The sequence below is a fragment of the Schistocerca gregaria genome, chromosome 5 (genome assembly GCF_023897955.1).
Source record: "Schistocerca gregaria isolate iqSchGreg1 chromosome 5, iqSchGreg1.2, whole genome shotgun sequence".
Taxonomy (NCBI): Eukaryota; Metazoa; Arthropoda; class Insecta; order Orthoptera; family Acrididae; genus Schistocerca; species Schistocerca gregaria.
In genome coordinates, this window is record NC_064924.1 from 171,726,524 (window position 1) to 171,745,672 (window position 19,149).

At 41.4% G+C, this 19,149-nt stretch overlaps 1 protein-coding gene across 2 annotated transcripts in view; it reads left to right on the forward strand.

Annotated features, from left to right (window-relative positions):
* LOC126272520 (cytochrome P450 6k1-like) overlaps nucleotides 1–19,149 on the forward strand; it is an 87,498-nt gene that overhangs the window by 22,480 nt on the left and 45,869 nt on the right. For both annotated transcript variants that reach the window (XM_049975428.1, XM_049975426.1), the window contains exons 4-5: nucleotides 10,870–11,132; nucleotides 16,015–16,205. In XM_049975428.1, the coding sequence (XP_049831385.1) occupies nucleotides 10,870–11,132; nucleotides 16,015–16,205 (454 nt within the window). The remainder of the gene's footprint in view (nucleotides 1–10,869; nucleotides 11,133–16,014; nucleotides 16,206–19,149) is intronic.

Here is a 19,149-nt window from a genome sequence, read left to right on the forward strand (position 1 = left end):
CACTGAGGTTGAAAACAGTCGACGCTGGCGTACACAACATGACAGCCACTGGAATTTTCGTTCCAAAGAGGAAACCAGTCCACTGGGAAGACTGTCCCTTCAGAGGGCTCATCAACAACATACCTATTTCGGCCAAAGCGACCGCCCAGAGAGAACACAGCTTTTGCTGGAACGAAGGGATACCAACCCCCATGTTCGACTTAAAAGCAAATTCCGCTACATTGTGTGGGAGCGCCCAGAAGACACATTATTTCACGGACCGACTGCATAGTTACGGATTTCTCACAGGAGGACAGTATACCCCTAACGGAGGTGCTACAGATTTCCGCATTGCTCGACTCAAACAAAACGTCATTCTCCCACTTAAAAGAGCAACGCTGATTGGTGGAATATTTCTGAAGCAAAGAGCCAGAGAAGTGAGGGAAGACAGCGAAAGATATACCCTTGCAACTTTTCCAGAAAAAGGAGCCATTCCGTTGTCGCTCTTGGAGCGGGAACACGTAACGAGAGCGAGTGCGCTCGTACGTGTACGCAAAGAGCGAGGAACAAAGTCTCTCCTCAGTACTTCACTGGGAGAGCACCTCTGCCATTAACGAATCGGAGTGACACTCTATATTGAGTCGCTCGTGATTAAGCGTTGTTCACTGTGTTGGCCGCCACAATTATTGTTCGGTGTGAACATGGACAGAGTACTAGTTAAACGCCTGCGAGCGAGTATTGAGTGGCATCGCGGTGGACTGGTTATCTGACCAGTGTACCACGCCAATAGTTAGACTAGGGGCGGATAGGAGTCCTTGACTTCATCAAGGTGTAGGGAGAGTTTGATTGGCGAACGTCAATCCAGATAGAAAGAGATAGGTGTGTTATTTGTCAGCAGCGAGCGACGCAGGAGCAGTCGTCGCAGCTCACGGTATAGTGCGCTACAGCGTATGCGAGCCCCATCTGTCCTCCATAACAGTGCAATCCATTACATTCCTCACACGACACCCTTGACCGTACCTAGAAAAGTTATTCAAGTTGTGTAGGCGCGGCTCTCAGCCATTCTGCCGAGTAAATAACATTCTTAAAGAGAAGGGAGAAAAGAACCTTTCCGTACTTTGTGAAATAATAGTATTCCTATCCGTAAGAGGCAATCTACTGCTCTGAAAAGAACCCGGAAATTTACTATTACTTTATAAGAAAATGTTTCACTTGACTTCTCAGAATTTTTTGAAATAAATAATATTTTTCATTCGTTTAATGTTTTTCTTGCACTAACTAGCAATACTCCCCAACCCAACCATTCCACTAGTTACGTAAGAATATATAGAATATTTTTGTGTCTTTTCCTTACAGCGGACAGCTACAGAAGATATTTGTTGCTGAAGGTTTCTCAAGCAGTTCTTGTTGGTACATAAGGAGCGTCTGTCTGTCTTCTGTAGTAGTGTGAGGTGGAAATTGTTTCTTGAAGGAGCCAAAGGGTACTTGTTGGGTCAATCCATTGCGCGACTTGACAAAATAAAACCCACACATTCACAACATCTGGCAGTAGAATACATGTAGTGGTACCATTGTTGCTAAGATTGTAGGGCAGCCAACTTTCAGAGGAGGTAGTATTGATCAATACAAGAAAAAATGTCCAGTAAATGTGTGCTCGAAAATGCGTACCTTAAAAGCTATGAGCACTTGTTCAATAGAGGAGATGTATATCAAGCAACGAAGATGAACAAATGCTCCTAACTCCTCAGTTATGCATGTTAGAGCCCATGTGTACTAGACATTTCTTTCCTTGTTTTGGTCCATGTTACCTCCTCTGAAGGTTGCCTACCCTACAATCTTAGCAACAATAGTGTTACTATACGTATTACACTGTCAGAGTTTTCAGAACGGTTTTCGCTTATAGCTTTCGACTCGTTTACCTCCGATACGGGAAACCTTACCTCAGACTGTTACAATTCTCCATCGTCCTAGAATCATGGAATCACTCTGTATAAACATACATTTATAGGCGCCAGTGCCTGTAGCTTTGACACTCTGTAGCGTCGTTGGATGACGCTTTGGGGATGGTTTCCATCCCAAAATATTATGTGCTCTCTCCCCTCTACAATTTCTATAAGTTTGTAACCGGATTTCCCGAACACGCTCTACATAAATCCTCGTATAGATACCAGGTGCATCTGAGGATGAGGCAATAAAAACAAACTGGCAGGGCTTGGCAAATGACCCCACAATATAAACAAATGCATCGCATTGCTTATAAGTAGGCGGAAAGATCTGTATAATTAAGCGATCGTCGAACAAGTACTGGGAGCAGTCACGCCCATTTAATATCTGGGACTTTGCATATGGAGTTATTTAATGTGGAACGACCATATATAACTGATCATAGGCATTTATTTTGTAGACTGAGATTCGTTGGATGAAGACTCAGCAAGAGTAGTTCACCTATAAAAGAAGTAGGTTACAAAACCCTCGTGTGAATGATACTTTAGCAGTGCTTGACAATTTTACAGGGTAGGGTTTGTTGAGGAAGTAGGTAAGATCCCCAGAATATTGATATAGTGAACGCGAAAACGACAAGCTACAATAAAGTAGCTTGTGGGGTATAGATGCTGACGTAAATTTCCTTACTGACCGCAGCATGTGAATACTTGGTGTTCGTTGGTGTTACGAAACACTGTTTCTCAGCCACTATGCCATAAAAATTACGTCAGGGTAAAGGAGCAAGTTTACCTTTCTTTCCCATGGAGATAAATATATATTTACGTATTTCTTCGTGTTACACCCGTCATCTATGTGACATTTACAGTGTCATTTCCACAGCAGATGATTTGTCATAATATTCAGGCTGATCAGTGCGTACGTTTAATTAATACCAGTGTGGCTTACAAGCATAACAGATACAGAAAAGAGACAAGATGTGACGAATTTTGCTGTTCCCGTGTCCATCGTTAAATATGGCACGTAGCTATACCAACAGAGGGCGCCACAAGCCACATAATTATGATACGATGCCATTGCGGTGTCCATTGTCAAGTATGGCACACAGCTAAACCACCGAACATCATCCAGAGGAGAAATCCGTGCAGATGTTGTACGTGGCGTGTCAACGAGGAGCATTCGCAGCCATCTGCTTACTACCGAATTAAGATTACTCGTGCCCCTGCCCAGGTTACCACAGACATCGCCAAGCACGGATACTCTGGTGCAGTGGAAGAGTCGACTGGAGAACAGAATAGCGCTCTTCTGTCTTTAGTGATCCGAACAGGTTCTGTCTGTAAGCGACTGATGAACATACACGCGTGCGGTGTAGAACTGGTGAGCGGCCTGTCATGGAGTGCGTCTGTCAACGAGACACATCTGCCACCCCAAGCTTTATGGTGAGAGGGGGGGGGGGAGCAGCTACAACTCGCGGTCATATTTGGTGCTTCTGCAGAATAAAGTAGCCAGAGCTCTGTCACATTCTTCTCGCAGTGTCATATTTCCCATCTCAATCTACGTCCACTTCCCTTTGCCGCGCGGGATTAGCCGAGCGGTCTCAGGCGCTGCAGTCATGGACTGTGCGGCTGGTCCTTGCGGAGGTTCGAGTCCTCCCTCGATCATGGATGTGTGTGTTTTTCCTTAGGATAAGTTAGGTTAAGTAGTATATAAGCTTAGGGACTGATGACCTTAGCAGTTAAGTCCTATAAGATTTCACACACATTTTTCCACTTCCCTTTCCACATTATTGCTTTCAAATTCATCTCCGTCGTATAAATCCTCTATAGACCCCTTCCACCTTTCAGCTTTTCCTTCTCTATTTAGGAATGGTTTCCCATCTGAGCTTCTGATAGTCACACGGCTGCTTCTCTTTCCCAAAAGGCCTCTTTAATTTTCCTGTAGGTGGTATCTATCTTGCCCCAACTGAAATATGCTTTTAAATCCTTACATTTGTACTATAGCCATTCCCGCTTAACCATTTTGCACTTCCCATGAAACTTATTTTTTTTAAACGTTTGTATTCCTTTTCGTCTCCATCATTGGCTGAATTTTTAAATGTTCTCCTTTCATCAGTTAAATTCAGTATCTCTTTTATTATCCAAGGATTTCTATTAGGCCTTACCTTTTTACCTATTTGATCCTGTGCTGCCTTCACTATTGCATCTCTTAAAGCTGCCCTGTATTCCTTTCCCTGGTCTAGTCAGCCGTTGCCTAATGGTCCCTCTGAAACTCTCAACACTCTAGTTCTTTCAGTTTATCCAGATCTCATCTCCTTAAATTTTTAACTTTTTCCAGTTTCTTCAGTTGTAATCTACAGTTCATAACCAATAAATTGTGGCCAGAGTCCGCATCTGCCCCTTGAAATGTCTTACAATTTAAAATCTGGTTCCGAACTCTCAGTCTTAGCATTACATAATCAATCTGAAACCTTTTCCGGTGTCTCCAGGTCTCTTTCAGAGATTGATTCTATAACAAATATAGTCTGCTCGACAAAATGAGAATTCATTAATAATCATTTTTTGAAATAATGTGCAAGATAAATGCTCAACTTAGTGTGATGAGCAAGTGTGATACTGAAGTAAATGTTATTAAAACTGGTCTAATGTAATACAGCGTACATTATCTCCCTAAGCTGATAGTCGTTCAGTCCGGACTGCTCTGAGGCAGTTCATAGTTCAAAAACACTTTGATGCACGGCATTGACTATCCGATTATAATCAGCCGTTGATAGCTGCTGGGGTATAACTGCAGCAATGCAGGTAACTGCTGACCTCCTGCAACTGATGATCGGTAACAAGTGACCGAGTCAAGTTGTGCGTCTGCATTTACCTGCCAAGGGCGTAATGGTGTCAATCGGTGATCTACACTCCCGAAAAAAAAATGCATTTACCTCAAGGACAAAGTCATTTTATTGACAAGTGATGTCACAGGCAGTTCATCACTGTAGGAGTATATGATAACAAACCCAGACCAAACGAGAAACACATGTTGCGTAAAGGAAGGAGACCCAAACAGTAGCATAAATGCACAGCGGACCCCTCTCTGGCGCAAACGCAGCATGTATTCTCGCATGAAAACGCTGATAAAGGTGCCGAATGGCATCCTTCAGTAGATTGTCCGAAGCATCATGGGCCTTTTGTTGCAAACGACGTTGTTTCTTGCTTCATCGTGTCCTGTCCCATACTTGTTTAATTGGCGAGAGATCGGGTGATCTGCTGGCCAGGGCAGGTGTTATACATCATGAAGAGCACGTTGCGTCATAGCATCCGTTACGTGGGCAACCGATGTCCTGCTGAAAACGCACATCGCCTTCCTGTAGAAGTAAGTGCATTAGCGTGGGCGTAAGGACTTGTGCAATGTAGCGGCTACTATATTTTACGGACTATAAGATGCACTTTCTTCTTCCAAAAACTGACTCCAAAATCCATGTTCGTCTTATACTCGGAATTAATGTAAAAATTTCCAATCTTTAACTTAAAATTTCATCCCGTCTTATACCTAACAATTGCAGCCTCTCGATGTCTCAATAAATAAACCATTTAAAGTGTACAGGGTGTTAGAAAAAGGTACGGCCAAACTTTCAGGAAACATTCCTCACACACAAATAAAGAAAAGACGTTATGTGGACATGTGTCCGGAAACGCTTAATTTCCATGTTAGAGCTCATTTTAGTTTCGTCAGTATGTACTTTACTTCCTCGATTCATTGCCAGTTGAGCCCGTATCTCGTGGTCGTGCGGTAGCGTTCTCGCTTCCCACGCCCGGGTTCCCGGTTTCGATTCCCGGCGGGGTCAGGGATTTTCTCTGCCTCGTGATGGCTGGGTGTTGTGTGATGTCCTTAGGTTAGTTAGGTTTAAGTAGTTCTAAGTTCTAGGGGACTGATGAGCATAGATGTTAAGTCCCATAGTGCTCAGAGCCATTTGAACCAGCCATCGCCAGTTGGCCCAATTGAAGGAAGGTAATGTTGACTTCGGTGCTTGTGTTGACATGCGACTCATTGCTCTACAGTACTAGCATCAAGCACATCAGTACGTAGCATCAACAGGCAGCATCGATGGCAGTGAAGACCATCTTTTATATGAAGAGGATAATGATAACGAGGAAGAAGAAGAAGAAGAAAGTGCAGCTGACGATTTTCACGGATTTAAAGGTCAGTTCAGTTTTATAAAGTAAGAATATTTTTAGTATGTTAGTCTGGCTTTGCAATCTAATAATAAAAATGGTAAACAGGTTTTTTTTTAACAGAAGTGCTTAAACATTAAGGTGCGTCTTAGAGTCCGTAAAATTCGGTACTGGTTACTTTATTCTGCAGAAGCACCAAATATGATCGCTAGTTGTAGCTGAAGCCCGCCTGTCCCTCCCCCCTCCCCCCCTCTCACTATAAAGCTTGGGGAGACAGTTGTGTCTCGTGGGCAGATGCACTCCATAAGTGGCCGCTCACCAGTTCTATACCGCACGCGTGTCATGTTCATCAGTCGCTTACAGACAGAACCTGTTCGCATCACTAAAGACATAAGAGCACCGTTCTGTTCTCCAGTTGAGTCTTTCACTACACCAGAGTAACCGTGCTTGGCGATGTCGTCTTGTACGTGGTAACCTGGCCAGAGGCACTAGTGATCATAATTCTGCAGTAAGCAGATGGTTCCCAATGTTCTTTGATGACACGCCAGGTACAACATGTGCACGGATTTCTTCTCTGAATGATGTTCCGTTGGCCACCACTGCTTGCACAAGGCGTATAGATGTTGACGTCTGTACTACGCAGACGTCCAGAACCTGGTCTACAACAGTGAGAACGTTCCACAGACCACTGTTGAGAGCAACGACACACCAGATACACACAGTGCCCAACATGTTATATCACCCAACTTCCCTAAGGTCCCACTCAAATGGTTGAAGCCGTTCAGCTGGAGTATGTACTGGTCAGTGGGGTATAGTTGTGACCCAGGATGAATGTTGCAAACACTGCTCACTTCTAAGCTCTGCACAGTTGCTGCCCAAGAGTAAAAATGCAGGGAGGACAGACAGTTCTCCTGAGCGCTATCTGATCTCCGATGACCGTGACAAATTAATCACAGACACTACATCATCTCAGTATCCACCTGGTGTCGCTGAATACTGTCCTTGTAGACTGCGGATGCAGGAAGTAGTACCTGGCCTCAGTGCCCTCTGTGGCGGCGGAAATAACTATGGGCGGAATGAGCGGGCTATTTGTAACTCTTCTGGTGGAAGCAGAATGAAGCCCATCTATATGGCGTCGTATCACAATTATGTGGCTTGTGGCGCCCTCTGTTGGTATAGCTATGTGCCATACTTAACGATGGACACGGCAACAGTAAAACTCGTCACATCTTGTCTGTTTTCTGCATGTTATGCTTGTATAAGTCACACTGGTATTAATTAGACGTACGCACTCATCAGCCAGAATATTATGACAAATCATCTGCTATGGAAATGTCAGTGTAAATGTCACATAGATGACGCGTGTAACACGAAGAAATACGTAAATACATATTTATCTCCATGGGAAAGAAAGGTAAACTTGCTCCTTTACCCTGACATAATTTTTATGGCTAAGTGGCTGAGAAACAGTGTTTCGTAACACCAACGAATATCAAGAATTTTGCAGTGAACACATAGTGAGTAGTGGTGCGATCACTCTGTTGTAGAAATAATTCAAACGCCAAGATCGTTTATGGGGACCACACTCTATCTAACTCATCTTAATTTAGCCAAGTATTTGACCCATTTCTGAAAAACCTATTTGATGCAGGACCTTAATATTTTTACTATATGTTACATGAAACTAATAGAGTCAACTGTACTAAAAACTACTTTATCCATTTTATAGCTTTACTAAATACCTTTTCAAATTTATTAACAAAAAATATTAAGTTTTTCTGCAGAACATATTTTTTATGAACTTCCTAACCAGAAAATATTAACGAATTAAGTACCAGAGGTGGCTTTTTATGTTATGCAGAGTCTCTGAAAATTTCATTCATTTATCTATGATAGTTTTTGATATAATGGGACACGTGTACTGAAAATTTTAGTTTGCGGGAAATTGACTTCAAAGAAAAAACTTTTGAAATTTGTTACTTACAACTACAAATGATGGCCCTTCTTTGGCCTCTAGCAGGTCTTCCAGCTTCTTTTTCACCTTGCTGGATGTTTGTCTTGCTTTCTTGGCCATATTAGATGCAGACCTGTTTGCATCGGCTATCCTCATTTTACCCCAATGTTGCAGCCCAGTGATCACATTTTCACCAGGATTAATTCCCAGCTTTTTCAGTGCCAAACACTTTCCAATATTACCACAATTCAATGTAATTACAGCATCATGAACTCCTAGTTTCATTGTATGCATGCCTACAAATACAGTTTTAGGAAGGCGGTTCCAAATTATGCTGTTGAAACATTCATTTGGGTTCTGTGTCTGCCCATACAGACATTTACTTAAAAGGTCAGGATGAGTCGAGTCTCTGAAAATACGTTTAATTGCTGTAATAGCAGCAGCAGGAAGAGAACGGTGGTGAGAATAACATTCTCCAGTTGTCTGAGCTCTATTGTATTTGCACCACGAATTTTCTCCTGATGGACACAATCCATGACACAGCTTATCATCAGTAGATGACCCATGGAAGAATATGGCCCAAACATCTCTCTTCATTGCCTCCAGATTTTTTTTATTTCTCCTAATTGCCTGCCCATAGTATACCTGCAAGTTTTCTATTTCAGTTCTTGTTAACCGACCCTGTCTGGTCAACAAATTTCCATCTTCTAATTTTTTTTCCTCTCATATCAACAGTTAGTTTTCTCAGCCTTGTTCGCAAACGTTTTTGAACATGGCCTACACATTCTATTTTGCTAATAATGGCATCTCCATATGGCTTAGAGTGCACCACATTGTTGTATGCCTTACTGTCACCATCGCCCAAATATTTGGCCTACCGTACGCCTCTTGTTTCTATGGAGCGATGAAATATTTCTTCTACTGCATGAACTTCCAGACCACCACTTTTTCCTCTAAATTTAGCCACACACTTGTGTTCTGTATGTTCATTGACTTTACATCATTTGCAATATTTAGACATTATCTCCACATGTAACACTTTACCGGTGTCTACACTCGTGGCAGTCACTACTCCATTTAGAGAAGTACGTCCTCTTTTCTGCCAACTTCCATCAAGTGCAATATCCGAACATCCATCATTTTCTTCCATTTCTTCCCTAGCAGCCAATTTTATGCTTACCTCACTGACCTCAGATACAGCTTTCTCTAATATTGAAGTCAGTTTTTCAAATTTATTTGGTAGTTGACGTAAGTTCATCACTGAACGAAATGTTCTCCCTGCAGCCATGCCCTTGCCAATTGATCGTAAGACATAAAACTAGTCTAGTATTGATTTCATAAGGGCTACTTGCATTTGGTTTTGAAGAACTCATAAATGAAATCACAGCTGAGCATTTAGTGCAAATTAAATACAAAGCAATTGCTAGGCCTTTTCTCCCACTGGCACTTTCACAAATTTTCACGCTCTCTACATTGTACAAGTTTAGAAATTACATCTGATAATATTGTCAAATTTATAATAATGTTACTGCACTCCTTGTCACTTACAGTAAATTCATTATAACTCTCTTGAAATCGTGAGAGCTTCTTTGGTGATGCACTTGTTGAAGAATTACAATTAGAAATATCGTTGCCAGGCGACATAACCTAAACTTGTTTCCTCTAAATTGCCGTTTCTTGAAAATGCCTTTACGTTTCGTCATCTTCAATAAACAACAAAACACACTTAAAGAAGCAGTGCAAACGTAAATATAACAACTACTCGCAATCACACTTGAACAAAACGAATCACGTGTTTGAAAGCGTGTTGTTTACAAACAGTAGAAAGAAAAGGATACCGACCGTTGCATTTCAAGGATAGCCAACACACTCGAGAGCATTAAAAAAAGTCCCTAACATGCAATGTAGGGGATATATAGATCTAAAATATATGCAGAAAAGTGGGTGACAGAAAAGTGGGTGTGGCACATAATCACACGTGGGAAAAAAATGCTCTGTAAACGCTCGAAAAATTTTTTTTCAGCAAAATCCTTTTTAGAGTACTTAAATACAACCTTAATCTAACGAAATATGAAGAAAACCGAAAATCGATTTTCTTCCACCTGAACCATGGTGTGGTCCCCTTAAATACTGTTTACTGGGTAAGCGGTTTCAATACACTAAAGGTGCCGTCATCGGATCTGAATGTAGAGTAACATTTATAAACCATTTGAATATAACGATACATGAAGCAGAAAAAAAATGTTCAAATGTGTGTGAAATCTTATGGGACTTAACAGCTAAGTTCATCAGTCCCTAAGCTTACACACTACTTAACCTAAATTATCCTAAGGACAAACAGATACACGTCCATGCCCGAGAGAGGACTCGGACCTCCGCCGGGACCAGCCGCACAGTCCATGGCTGCAGCGCCCTAGGTCGCTCCGCTAATCCTGAGCGGCACATGAGGCAGACCAGCTGATGTAATATCATTATCACAAAAAAATGAAAAATAACTGCTCTCATGGTCATTCTTTTCCATATCTTATGGAAAAGTCACCCCTTGAGGGAGAAGAGACTACTCGATCGCGAAATGCGGATTCTCAGTCCCCCAAATGCGCCAATTTTGCTCCGTTGCTTCACCAAACCAACTAATACCCATCATGACCGGCGGCCAACCGTGTAGTTTGAACGCCCATACGCAAACCGTACGGAAGTTATGACGATTTTATTTCATATAGTTCAATAATTGGCTCCCCTTGTGAGATCTGAATAACCTTTATTGACATTACAACATTAGAATACAGCACACCCTACAGAGTAAGTCATTTGTCTTCTGTTGCCGGGCGTTCGGAGGCGATGCGGAAGTACGCTGTCGACCTCTGTGACGTGCTCGAGGCGGCGGCGGCAACTGGCGATGTCGCTGACATGCACGAACTGGCTGCACGGTTCACCACTGACGTCATCGCCTCCCTAGCCTTTGGCGTGCAGGCGAACTCCCTGCGGAACCCCGACTCGGAGTTTCGCCAGTGGGTACGCAGGATCTTCATGACGTCGTTCACCAGGATGCTCTCGGTCGTGGCGCTCTTCCTTAGCCCAACGTTATTCAAAATTCTCAAGTAAGCTATAACCCTCCTACGCCTTTTCAAGTTTAATCTGTGTAAATAATTGCTTCCACAGGCTTCAATACCAATTCCCTGAAAATATTCCGCTCCTGTACAATATTTTTAGCCACGAATGAATATTAACGAGTTGTGACTTCTTTCTACGAGATTTGTTTGGACACACGAATGACCTTCATTGCCAACGATAACGTCCAGAAAAATGTAGACACTCTTTGATAGTTAGTATCTCTGGAACAGAATGACATATCGCTGCAGTTTTGCGCAGGAGCGTAGTCCATTGTTTTCTCAACAGATCTTGGTGTGAGTTTTCCAGCAGCTGACAGTGCAGCAATGAATGAAGGAAGATTGTCGTTTGAGCAACGCAAGGTTATATTGAAGTGGTAAAGGAGGTACGAATACATGATGGAGGTACAACGGCAACGGCGTAATGTGTACGGAACTCAGCCACCAACACGTACATCAATTTATCGTATACTGGATAAGTTTGAAGCCGACGGTGCTGTTCAGGATATGCATAAGGAAAGGTCTGGCCAATGAAAAACATCGACAAGTCCAGCTTCCAGCGCTGCTATGTTGCAACATTTTACTGCGTCACCTCAGAAACCTGTGAAGCAGGGTGCACGTGAAGCGTGCGACGAATTATGAAGGCTACAAAGTGGAAAATGTACATTCCAGGATCGCTGCACGCTGTGAACGAGAACGACGCGGATCGTAGGACAGAGTACTGTGACTGGTTTGATGGCGTGCTTCACGAAGAAGAACGGTTTGCAGGGATGGGTATCTAGTCTGACGAGGCGCAGTTCAAACGGAAAGGTAGTGCAAACCGCCACAACAGCGTGTACTAGCCTCCTGAAAATTCTCGAGTTCACGTGCGCAAATATGTTAATTCACCGAGTGTTAATGTGTGGTGTGGTGTGTCACCGCGCGGTTTGATTGGCTCATTATTCTTTGAATATACCGTAACTGATGATGTGTATCTTCAGATGCTGCAAACATCCATTTTATCTGCCATCTGATTTAGCCTACAACAAGATGGCGCTCCGGCTCACTACCACAGAGATGTCAGAGCCTACTTGGATGAAAATCTACCTGGACGATGGATACGTCGAAGATGAGCTGCTGAGTACCCACCACGGTCTCCATACCTTACACCTCTTTACTTCTACCTGTCGGTGACCCTGAAAAATGTAGTCATCAACAGAAGCCAGCTACACTGAACGAGCTACAAGAATCCATCGAGGCATCCGGTTTCCTATCACACCAGCAACACTGACAGCCGTAGTTCGCTCAACAGTTCAACTGCATCGACGTTGTTTGGCTGCTAATGGAAAGAATTGTAACGGTATGTCATTTTGTTCCATTGATACTGACTATCAAAGAGTGTCTACGTTTTTTTGGACTCCTCTGTATCAGAGATCTTGAATATATGTTTGAGTAATACATGATTACGACCAACACACCCAAACCTGTTAGCACAACCTGAATGCGTACTGCATCCTCCCTTATTGAGAGGGTGCGTGCAGTGGAGATGTAAATTCCATGTTGTATAGCCCCATAAAAAGCATTAATCACGATAGTGCCTCTCAACACTCAGAATCAACACGTGTCTCGAATTTCTCAGCAGCTCATACATCCCTTATTCTTGCTGCAATATGCATGCTACCATGCAGTATAACTATATAATCTGCTGATGGCAGCTTGTCTAGATACCGATTCCACTGAAAGCAGAAAGTATTTATTTATGCGTGCTCATGTCAGCTACGCCTTTTTGAAAAAGTAAATGAGCACGTGGCAGCAGACCTTGAAAGCGTGATAAAATATCGGTGGCTTCCCGATCAGAATAAATTGAAGAGGAAGTGGAATAATTATTGATCAATGCTGAAGAAAACCAATACGATAGTTCAGCGATAAGACTGCAAATGTTCCCTATGTGAACACGTGGGACACTGTCACCGAAAACTGTCAACTCAGATAAATGGAACCTCAATAATTTTTAATCCCGTACTAATACTAAGCAGTGGGATAGTAACATGTGCCATGACTCATATTCACCACTGAGTTAATGAAAGACCGATACTGATCCTTGAACATGGTATAAAGACTCTCACTCTGAACAACAGATATAACCTAGGTCACAAAGAAATCACAAATACAAAGCTGAAAGTTATAGGAATTTTGCGCCAAAGAATGCTACCAAGTAACGTTCTCGCCACACATTCCTGTATGTTGCAGCGTAGAAATGGCCATCGAAATGAAACATTAGAGAAAGAATTTGAACCTGTAGAATCATGAAAAGCGTGGCCAGCGTTCTCTCGATGCCACTACCCCAGCCCCCGGCAGAAACGTGTATGCTTGGTCTCTCAGTTCCACATGGTCACGTTAAATTTCCGACGTCCTGGTACAAGACTGGTCAGTCAGGTACCGCCAACAAAGTACAGCGTATAGATACGGTTTCGCTATCCAGCCAAAGACTGTGGCATTCCTAACAAACGAAACCGTGTGTGGACTGACTTTGCGCTTGGCCAGCGATTTGTATCTCGTATAAAGATAAAAAAAACATTTTCTTACAGAAAGCTTTCCAAGTAAGCAGTTCTAGCTAATTGGCCATACAGAACTAGAGTCCTAATCCGATAGTGATCAGATACGGATATGTATGTAGAAATGGAAATATAAAGCTCGAAAAAGGAATAGCCCTATTTATCCTCACCGAAACCCACGAAATTTCCAATATATCGGCAGTAAGGTGAAACCTAATTGGAGCGAAAAGAGCACGTTAGAACACTAAGCACGTGGCGCAAACAGGGTGCAATATCCACCTCTGGTATGAAATAATCAGCTAATAATTAAAACAAATCCACTTGTGCTGGTGTGCATTGGTGTAGTTTTCCAATATTTCAATGAAAGAACATTACTATGCGTGGATCAGTTGCGACCATTAGCGACCTATTGTTTGACTCTCTTTGGTATCCACTACCATTCCAAATATTGCACTAAGTGATTTACAGAACTCGATGCCACTGAAAATGCATTCCGAGTAAAGACATTTTATTCCTATAATTGCATAGACAAGACAGTACATGAGCAATTGCGAAACAATTTTCTGAACAGTGTGAGTGCAGTACTTTCTCATCAATATAACATTTAATTTTTTTTAAAAGTATGGTCCCTCTAGATCTATTTATTCTATTTCCATTATAAAGCGTGTGTTAGGAAAGAGACTCTATTGCTGTCTTAGCCTTGATCCATATTTTCATGCTCTGTTAAAATTTATTTTATTAATTATAAGTTTGAATAACTCCGTTATTGCCGGCCGGGGTGGCCGAGCGGTTCTAGGCGCTACAGTCTGAAACCGCGCAACCGCTACGGTCGCAGGTTCGAATCCTGCCTCGGGCATGGATGTGTGTGATGTCCTTAGGTTAGTTAGGTTTAAGTAGTTCTAAGTTCTAGAGGACTGATGACCTCAGAAGTTAGGTCCCATAGTGCTCTGAGCCATTTGTGCCATAACCTCGTACTTTTTTATAAGATGAATTCTTGAAATACCTACTCCAGCATTTTTTTCATTTACTTCATGGAGTATTTCAGTTTCCAAATAAAAAATGTGTTTTGATAAATCGTTTGTCACGCTGCTTTCTTAGTCACTTTTCATGACTGTGTGACAACCCACTGAAAAAACGTAACTTAAAAATCATATTTTTTCTAGAAGGTTTGTCTGAAACAATTAATTACTACAACTAACTCTTCCTAGCCATGCGTTGGAGGGGCTCAATATGGTTCAATGGCAAAGAAAAGAAACGAAGAGAAAGCACACGTTTCTAATATTTAATATGCATGGGAATTGGATGTACGTGCTAATCTCTTCCTCCTTCTCCCTATCTTTGTCCATCTCGTCTTCCTGCTCTCCTTGTCCATCTCCTCATCCTCCCCTCTCTCTCTCTGTCCAGCTCCTCCTCTCCCTTCTCTCTCCAACTCATCCTAGCATTTCTTTCTGTCTACCTCCTCCTTTCCGCTTTTTAAGTCGATTTCCTCCCACCCGTCTTTCCACCTTCTCCCCCTCCCCTCTGACCTTGTTTGTTGTAATCTTAAAGTAGGTTGTGTAATAATGTTGTAATCATAATCCGAGAAGCCATAAATACAACTTTTCTGTTCTGTAAGAATGTTTCATAGTTGTATATTTCCTATAAGTATGTACATATTCTATATGTTAAAAAATATGTAACCCATATGTGTCCAAGAGTTTATTCAGGAACTTGTAAAAATTTGGTATAAATCGACATAATACTTTTTGAGATTTTCGGTGACAATGTTGCCCATTTCTGTATTACATATATATTTACGTATTATGTATATTAAAATATATAGTCTATGCTGTCCTAATGTCCAATAGAATATTGTGTAAAAATTTGAATTAAACCGGTCAATAATTTTTTAAGATCTGTGGCATAAATTTTCCCCCTTTATATATTATATATTTATTGATATATTATATATTTCTAAAAATAGGTGTATTAGAACACGCGCGTATTCGAGAAGGACGTTCTGTCAAAATTTCGAAGCAGTCGGTACAGAACTTTTGCAGATGTAAGATTTTGAACAAACGAACATTTACATACAGATTTCCCCTGTAATTATTACATGTATATTTAGGTACTATATGAGTCGCTCCAGTGGGTACATAGAAGAAATACGGATGTATTCCAATGCAACGTTGTCTCAAAATGTCAAAGCATTCGGAGAAAAACTTACGGAGACTTATGAATTTGAACAAACGTGCATTTGTATTTTTATTTATATATGTCTCTCATTTGCCACAAGTTACGAGTTTGACATATATTTTTGTGAGTGCGTCAGTTACGTTTGTTCGTCTGATTTGGTACAGGTTGATAGGCGAAAAAAATCCCACATCACAATACTTCATCAAACTGGCGAGGTATACAATCAGCTTTAGGGAATCGAACAATGTCACCAAGAATGATTTCATGCAGCTGCTTATACAGCTGAGGAATGTCGGGACTCTGGACGATGACAGAGGGAGGAACGGCGTTGAAGATGTGGGGGTTATTCGTTGGAGTAAGTATTATGATATTCATTGAATGTAGCCAATAATTTGTGATATGTGTTACAATCTTTGTAGCTACAAAAATGAGCTATTTAGTTAGCAACTCATACCTAATAATGTGTCCAGCATCAGTCTCATTAGAAGACCTCGGCTGCAAACAAGTAACGTTGTTGGTTGTTTTCAGAAACTGCGCAGTAAAGTTTCAATAAAATCTCATAAGTAAGATTTTTCAAGTACCTGCAATGAAACGTTTTCATTCAGATAAAAGGTGGTCAGAAACAGTCTTAAAAGTTTGTAAGGCTGTTGCCCAAGATAGGTTGTACTGTGAAATAATTGTTGGAAAAAGTTAGTTACGTTGCCCCTTTTACGATTTATTTAGCATTGAAGTTCGTCAATCAGGTCGCTGAACGTGCAAATTCAAGCAGCTGCAAGCGCTAAAACGCGGTAATGAACAGACATCTTTGCGACATGGAGATGCTCGTTACCAGTTCAAAGGTACCGTTTTCGGATGTGATAAATTTAAATTATGTGAGGAAAAGCCACGTTTGTTCGGATCGAGGAAACCAAAGGAAGAACACAGTTGGCGACACTCTCTGGCGGGCTACTTGAATCTGCGCGGCCAACGGCCTGACTAGTTAACTTCAATGCTAATTAAATCGGAAATAGCGCGAGGTTTTGAATTTATTTCTTAAAATTTTTTTAACACAACCTACACTGCATCCCCTTATAAGCTTTTCAGGCTGTTTCTGACCGCCCCGTATATCATAGTAACGACCAATTTGGAATTGTATATTGTGTCTAAAATTTTATTTTATAAATTGTCAATAGATATTTAATATTGTTTACTTTCAAACTGAGTGCACTTAATATGGGTTAATATGGCGTTACCATTGTTTGCTTACTGGGAGAATTAACGAAACTTTTCAGCGAAACCTCTAAAAAAATACAAATTTTAAACAGTCAAATTGCATTTACAACTTTTGCAATAATAAAGAATAACAACCTCCGATTCAGCACAATACAGTATACAAGATTAATTTTAACAAGGACCTTACTACAGCACGTAAACAATGTTAAGGATGGCCTACCATCAAACTGTCACGTTTGTTGTTGTGGTCTTCAGTCCAGAGACTGGTTTGATGCAGCTCTCCATGCTACTCTATCCTGTGCAAGGTTCTTCATCTCCCAGTACCTACTGCAACCTACATCCTTCTGAACCTGCGTAGTGTATTCATCTCTTGGTCTCCCTCTACGATTTTTACCCTCCACGCTGCCCTCCAATACTAAATTTGTGATCCCTTGATGCCTCAGAATATGCCCTACCAACCGATCCCTTCTTCAAGTCAAGTTGTGCCACAAATTTCTCTTCTTTCCAATTCTATTCAATACCTCCTTATTAGTTTTGTGTTGTACCCATCTAATCTTCAGCATTCTTCTGTAGCGCCACATTTCGAAAGCTTCTATTCTCTTCTTGTGCAAACTATTTATCGTCCATGTTTCACTTCCATACATGGCTACACTCCATACAAATACTTGACTTCCTGACATTTAAATCTATACTCGATGTTAACAAATTTCTCTTATTCAGAAACGCTTTCCTTGCCATTGCCAGTCTACATTTTATATCCTGTCTACTTCGACCATCATCAGTTATTTTGCTCCCCAAATAGCAAACCTCAATTACTACTTTAATCGTCGCATTTCCTAAACTAATTCCCGGAGCATCACCCGATTTCATTCGACTACATTCCATTATCCTCGTTTTACTTTTGTTGATGTTCATCTTATATCCTCCTTTCAAGACACTGTCCATTCCGTTCAGCTGCTCTTCCAGTTCCTTTGCTGTCTCTGACAGTATTACAGTGTCATCGGCGAACCTCAAAATTTTTATTTCTTCTCTATGGATGTTAATTCCTACTCCGTATTTTTCTTTTGTTTCCTTTATTGCTTGCTCAATATACAGATTTAAAAACATCGGGGATAGTCTACAACCCTGTCTCACTGCCTTCCCAACCACTGTTTCCCTTTCATGCCCTTCGACTCTTATAACTGTCATCTGGTTTCTGTACAAATTGTAAATAGCCTTTCGCTCCCTGTATTTTACAGCTGCCGCCTTCAGAATTTGGAAGAGAGTATTCCAGTCAACATTGTCAAAAGCTTTCTCTAACTCTACAAATGCTAGAAATGTAGGTTTGCCGTACCTCATTCTATTATCCAAGATAAGTCGTAGGATCAGTTTTGCCTCGCGTGTTCCAACATTTCTACGAAATCAAAAATGATCTTCCCCGAGGTCGGCTTCTACTAGTTTTTCCATTCGTCTGTAAAGAATTCGCGTTACTATTTTGCAACCATGGCTCATTAAACTGATAGTTCGGTAATTTTCACATCTGTCTACACCTGCTTTCTTTGGGATTGGAATTACTATATTCTTCTTTATGTCTGAGGGTATTTCTCCTGTCTCATACATCTAACTAGATGGTAGAGTTTTGTTAGTCCTGGCTCTCCCAAGGTTGTCAGTAGTTCTAATGGAATGTTGTCTACTCCCGGGGCCTTGTTTCGACTTAGGTCTTTCAGTGCTCTGTCAAACTCTTCACGCAGTATCATATCTCCCATTCATCTTACCTGTCACTTAAAGTCATGTAAACTGTGGTAGAGACACAATTTAACATCTTTTACTTGCTTAAGTAAATAATCATATTTAGCTAATTAGCAACAACTCTTCAAACGCATTTGCGTTCAGAAACATATTCAGGACCTTTAGCTTAGTCGCAGTTATCCACACCATCCTCAGATTCGTATAAATCGTTCTTGAAAAGCATTTTCCTGGTACGAACATGGCATTTATTACTACTATTGGCAGTCACGTTATAACACTTCGGGCGTTGTGCGTGCGTGCGTGTGCTACACTGTTTCTGGATAACAGAATGTTCTAACCTGTCACAAAGAAGCCAAGTA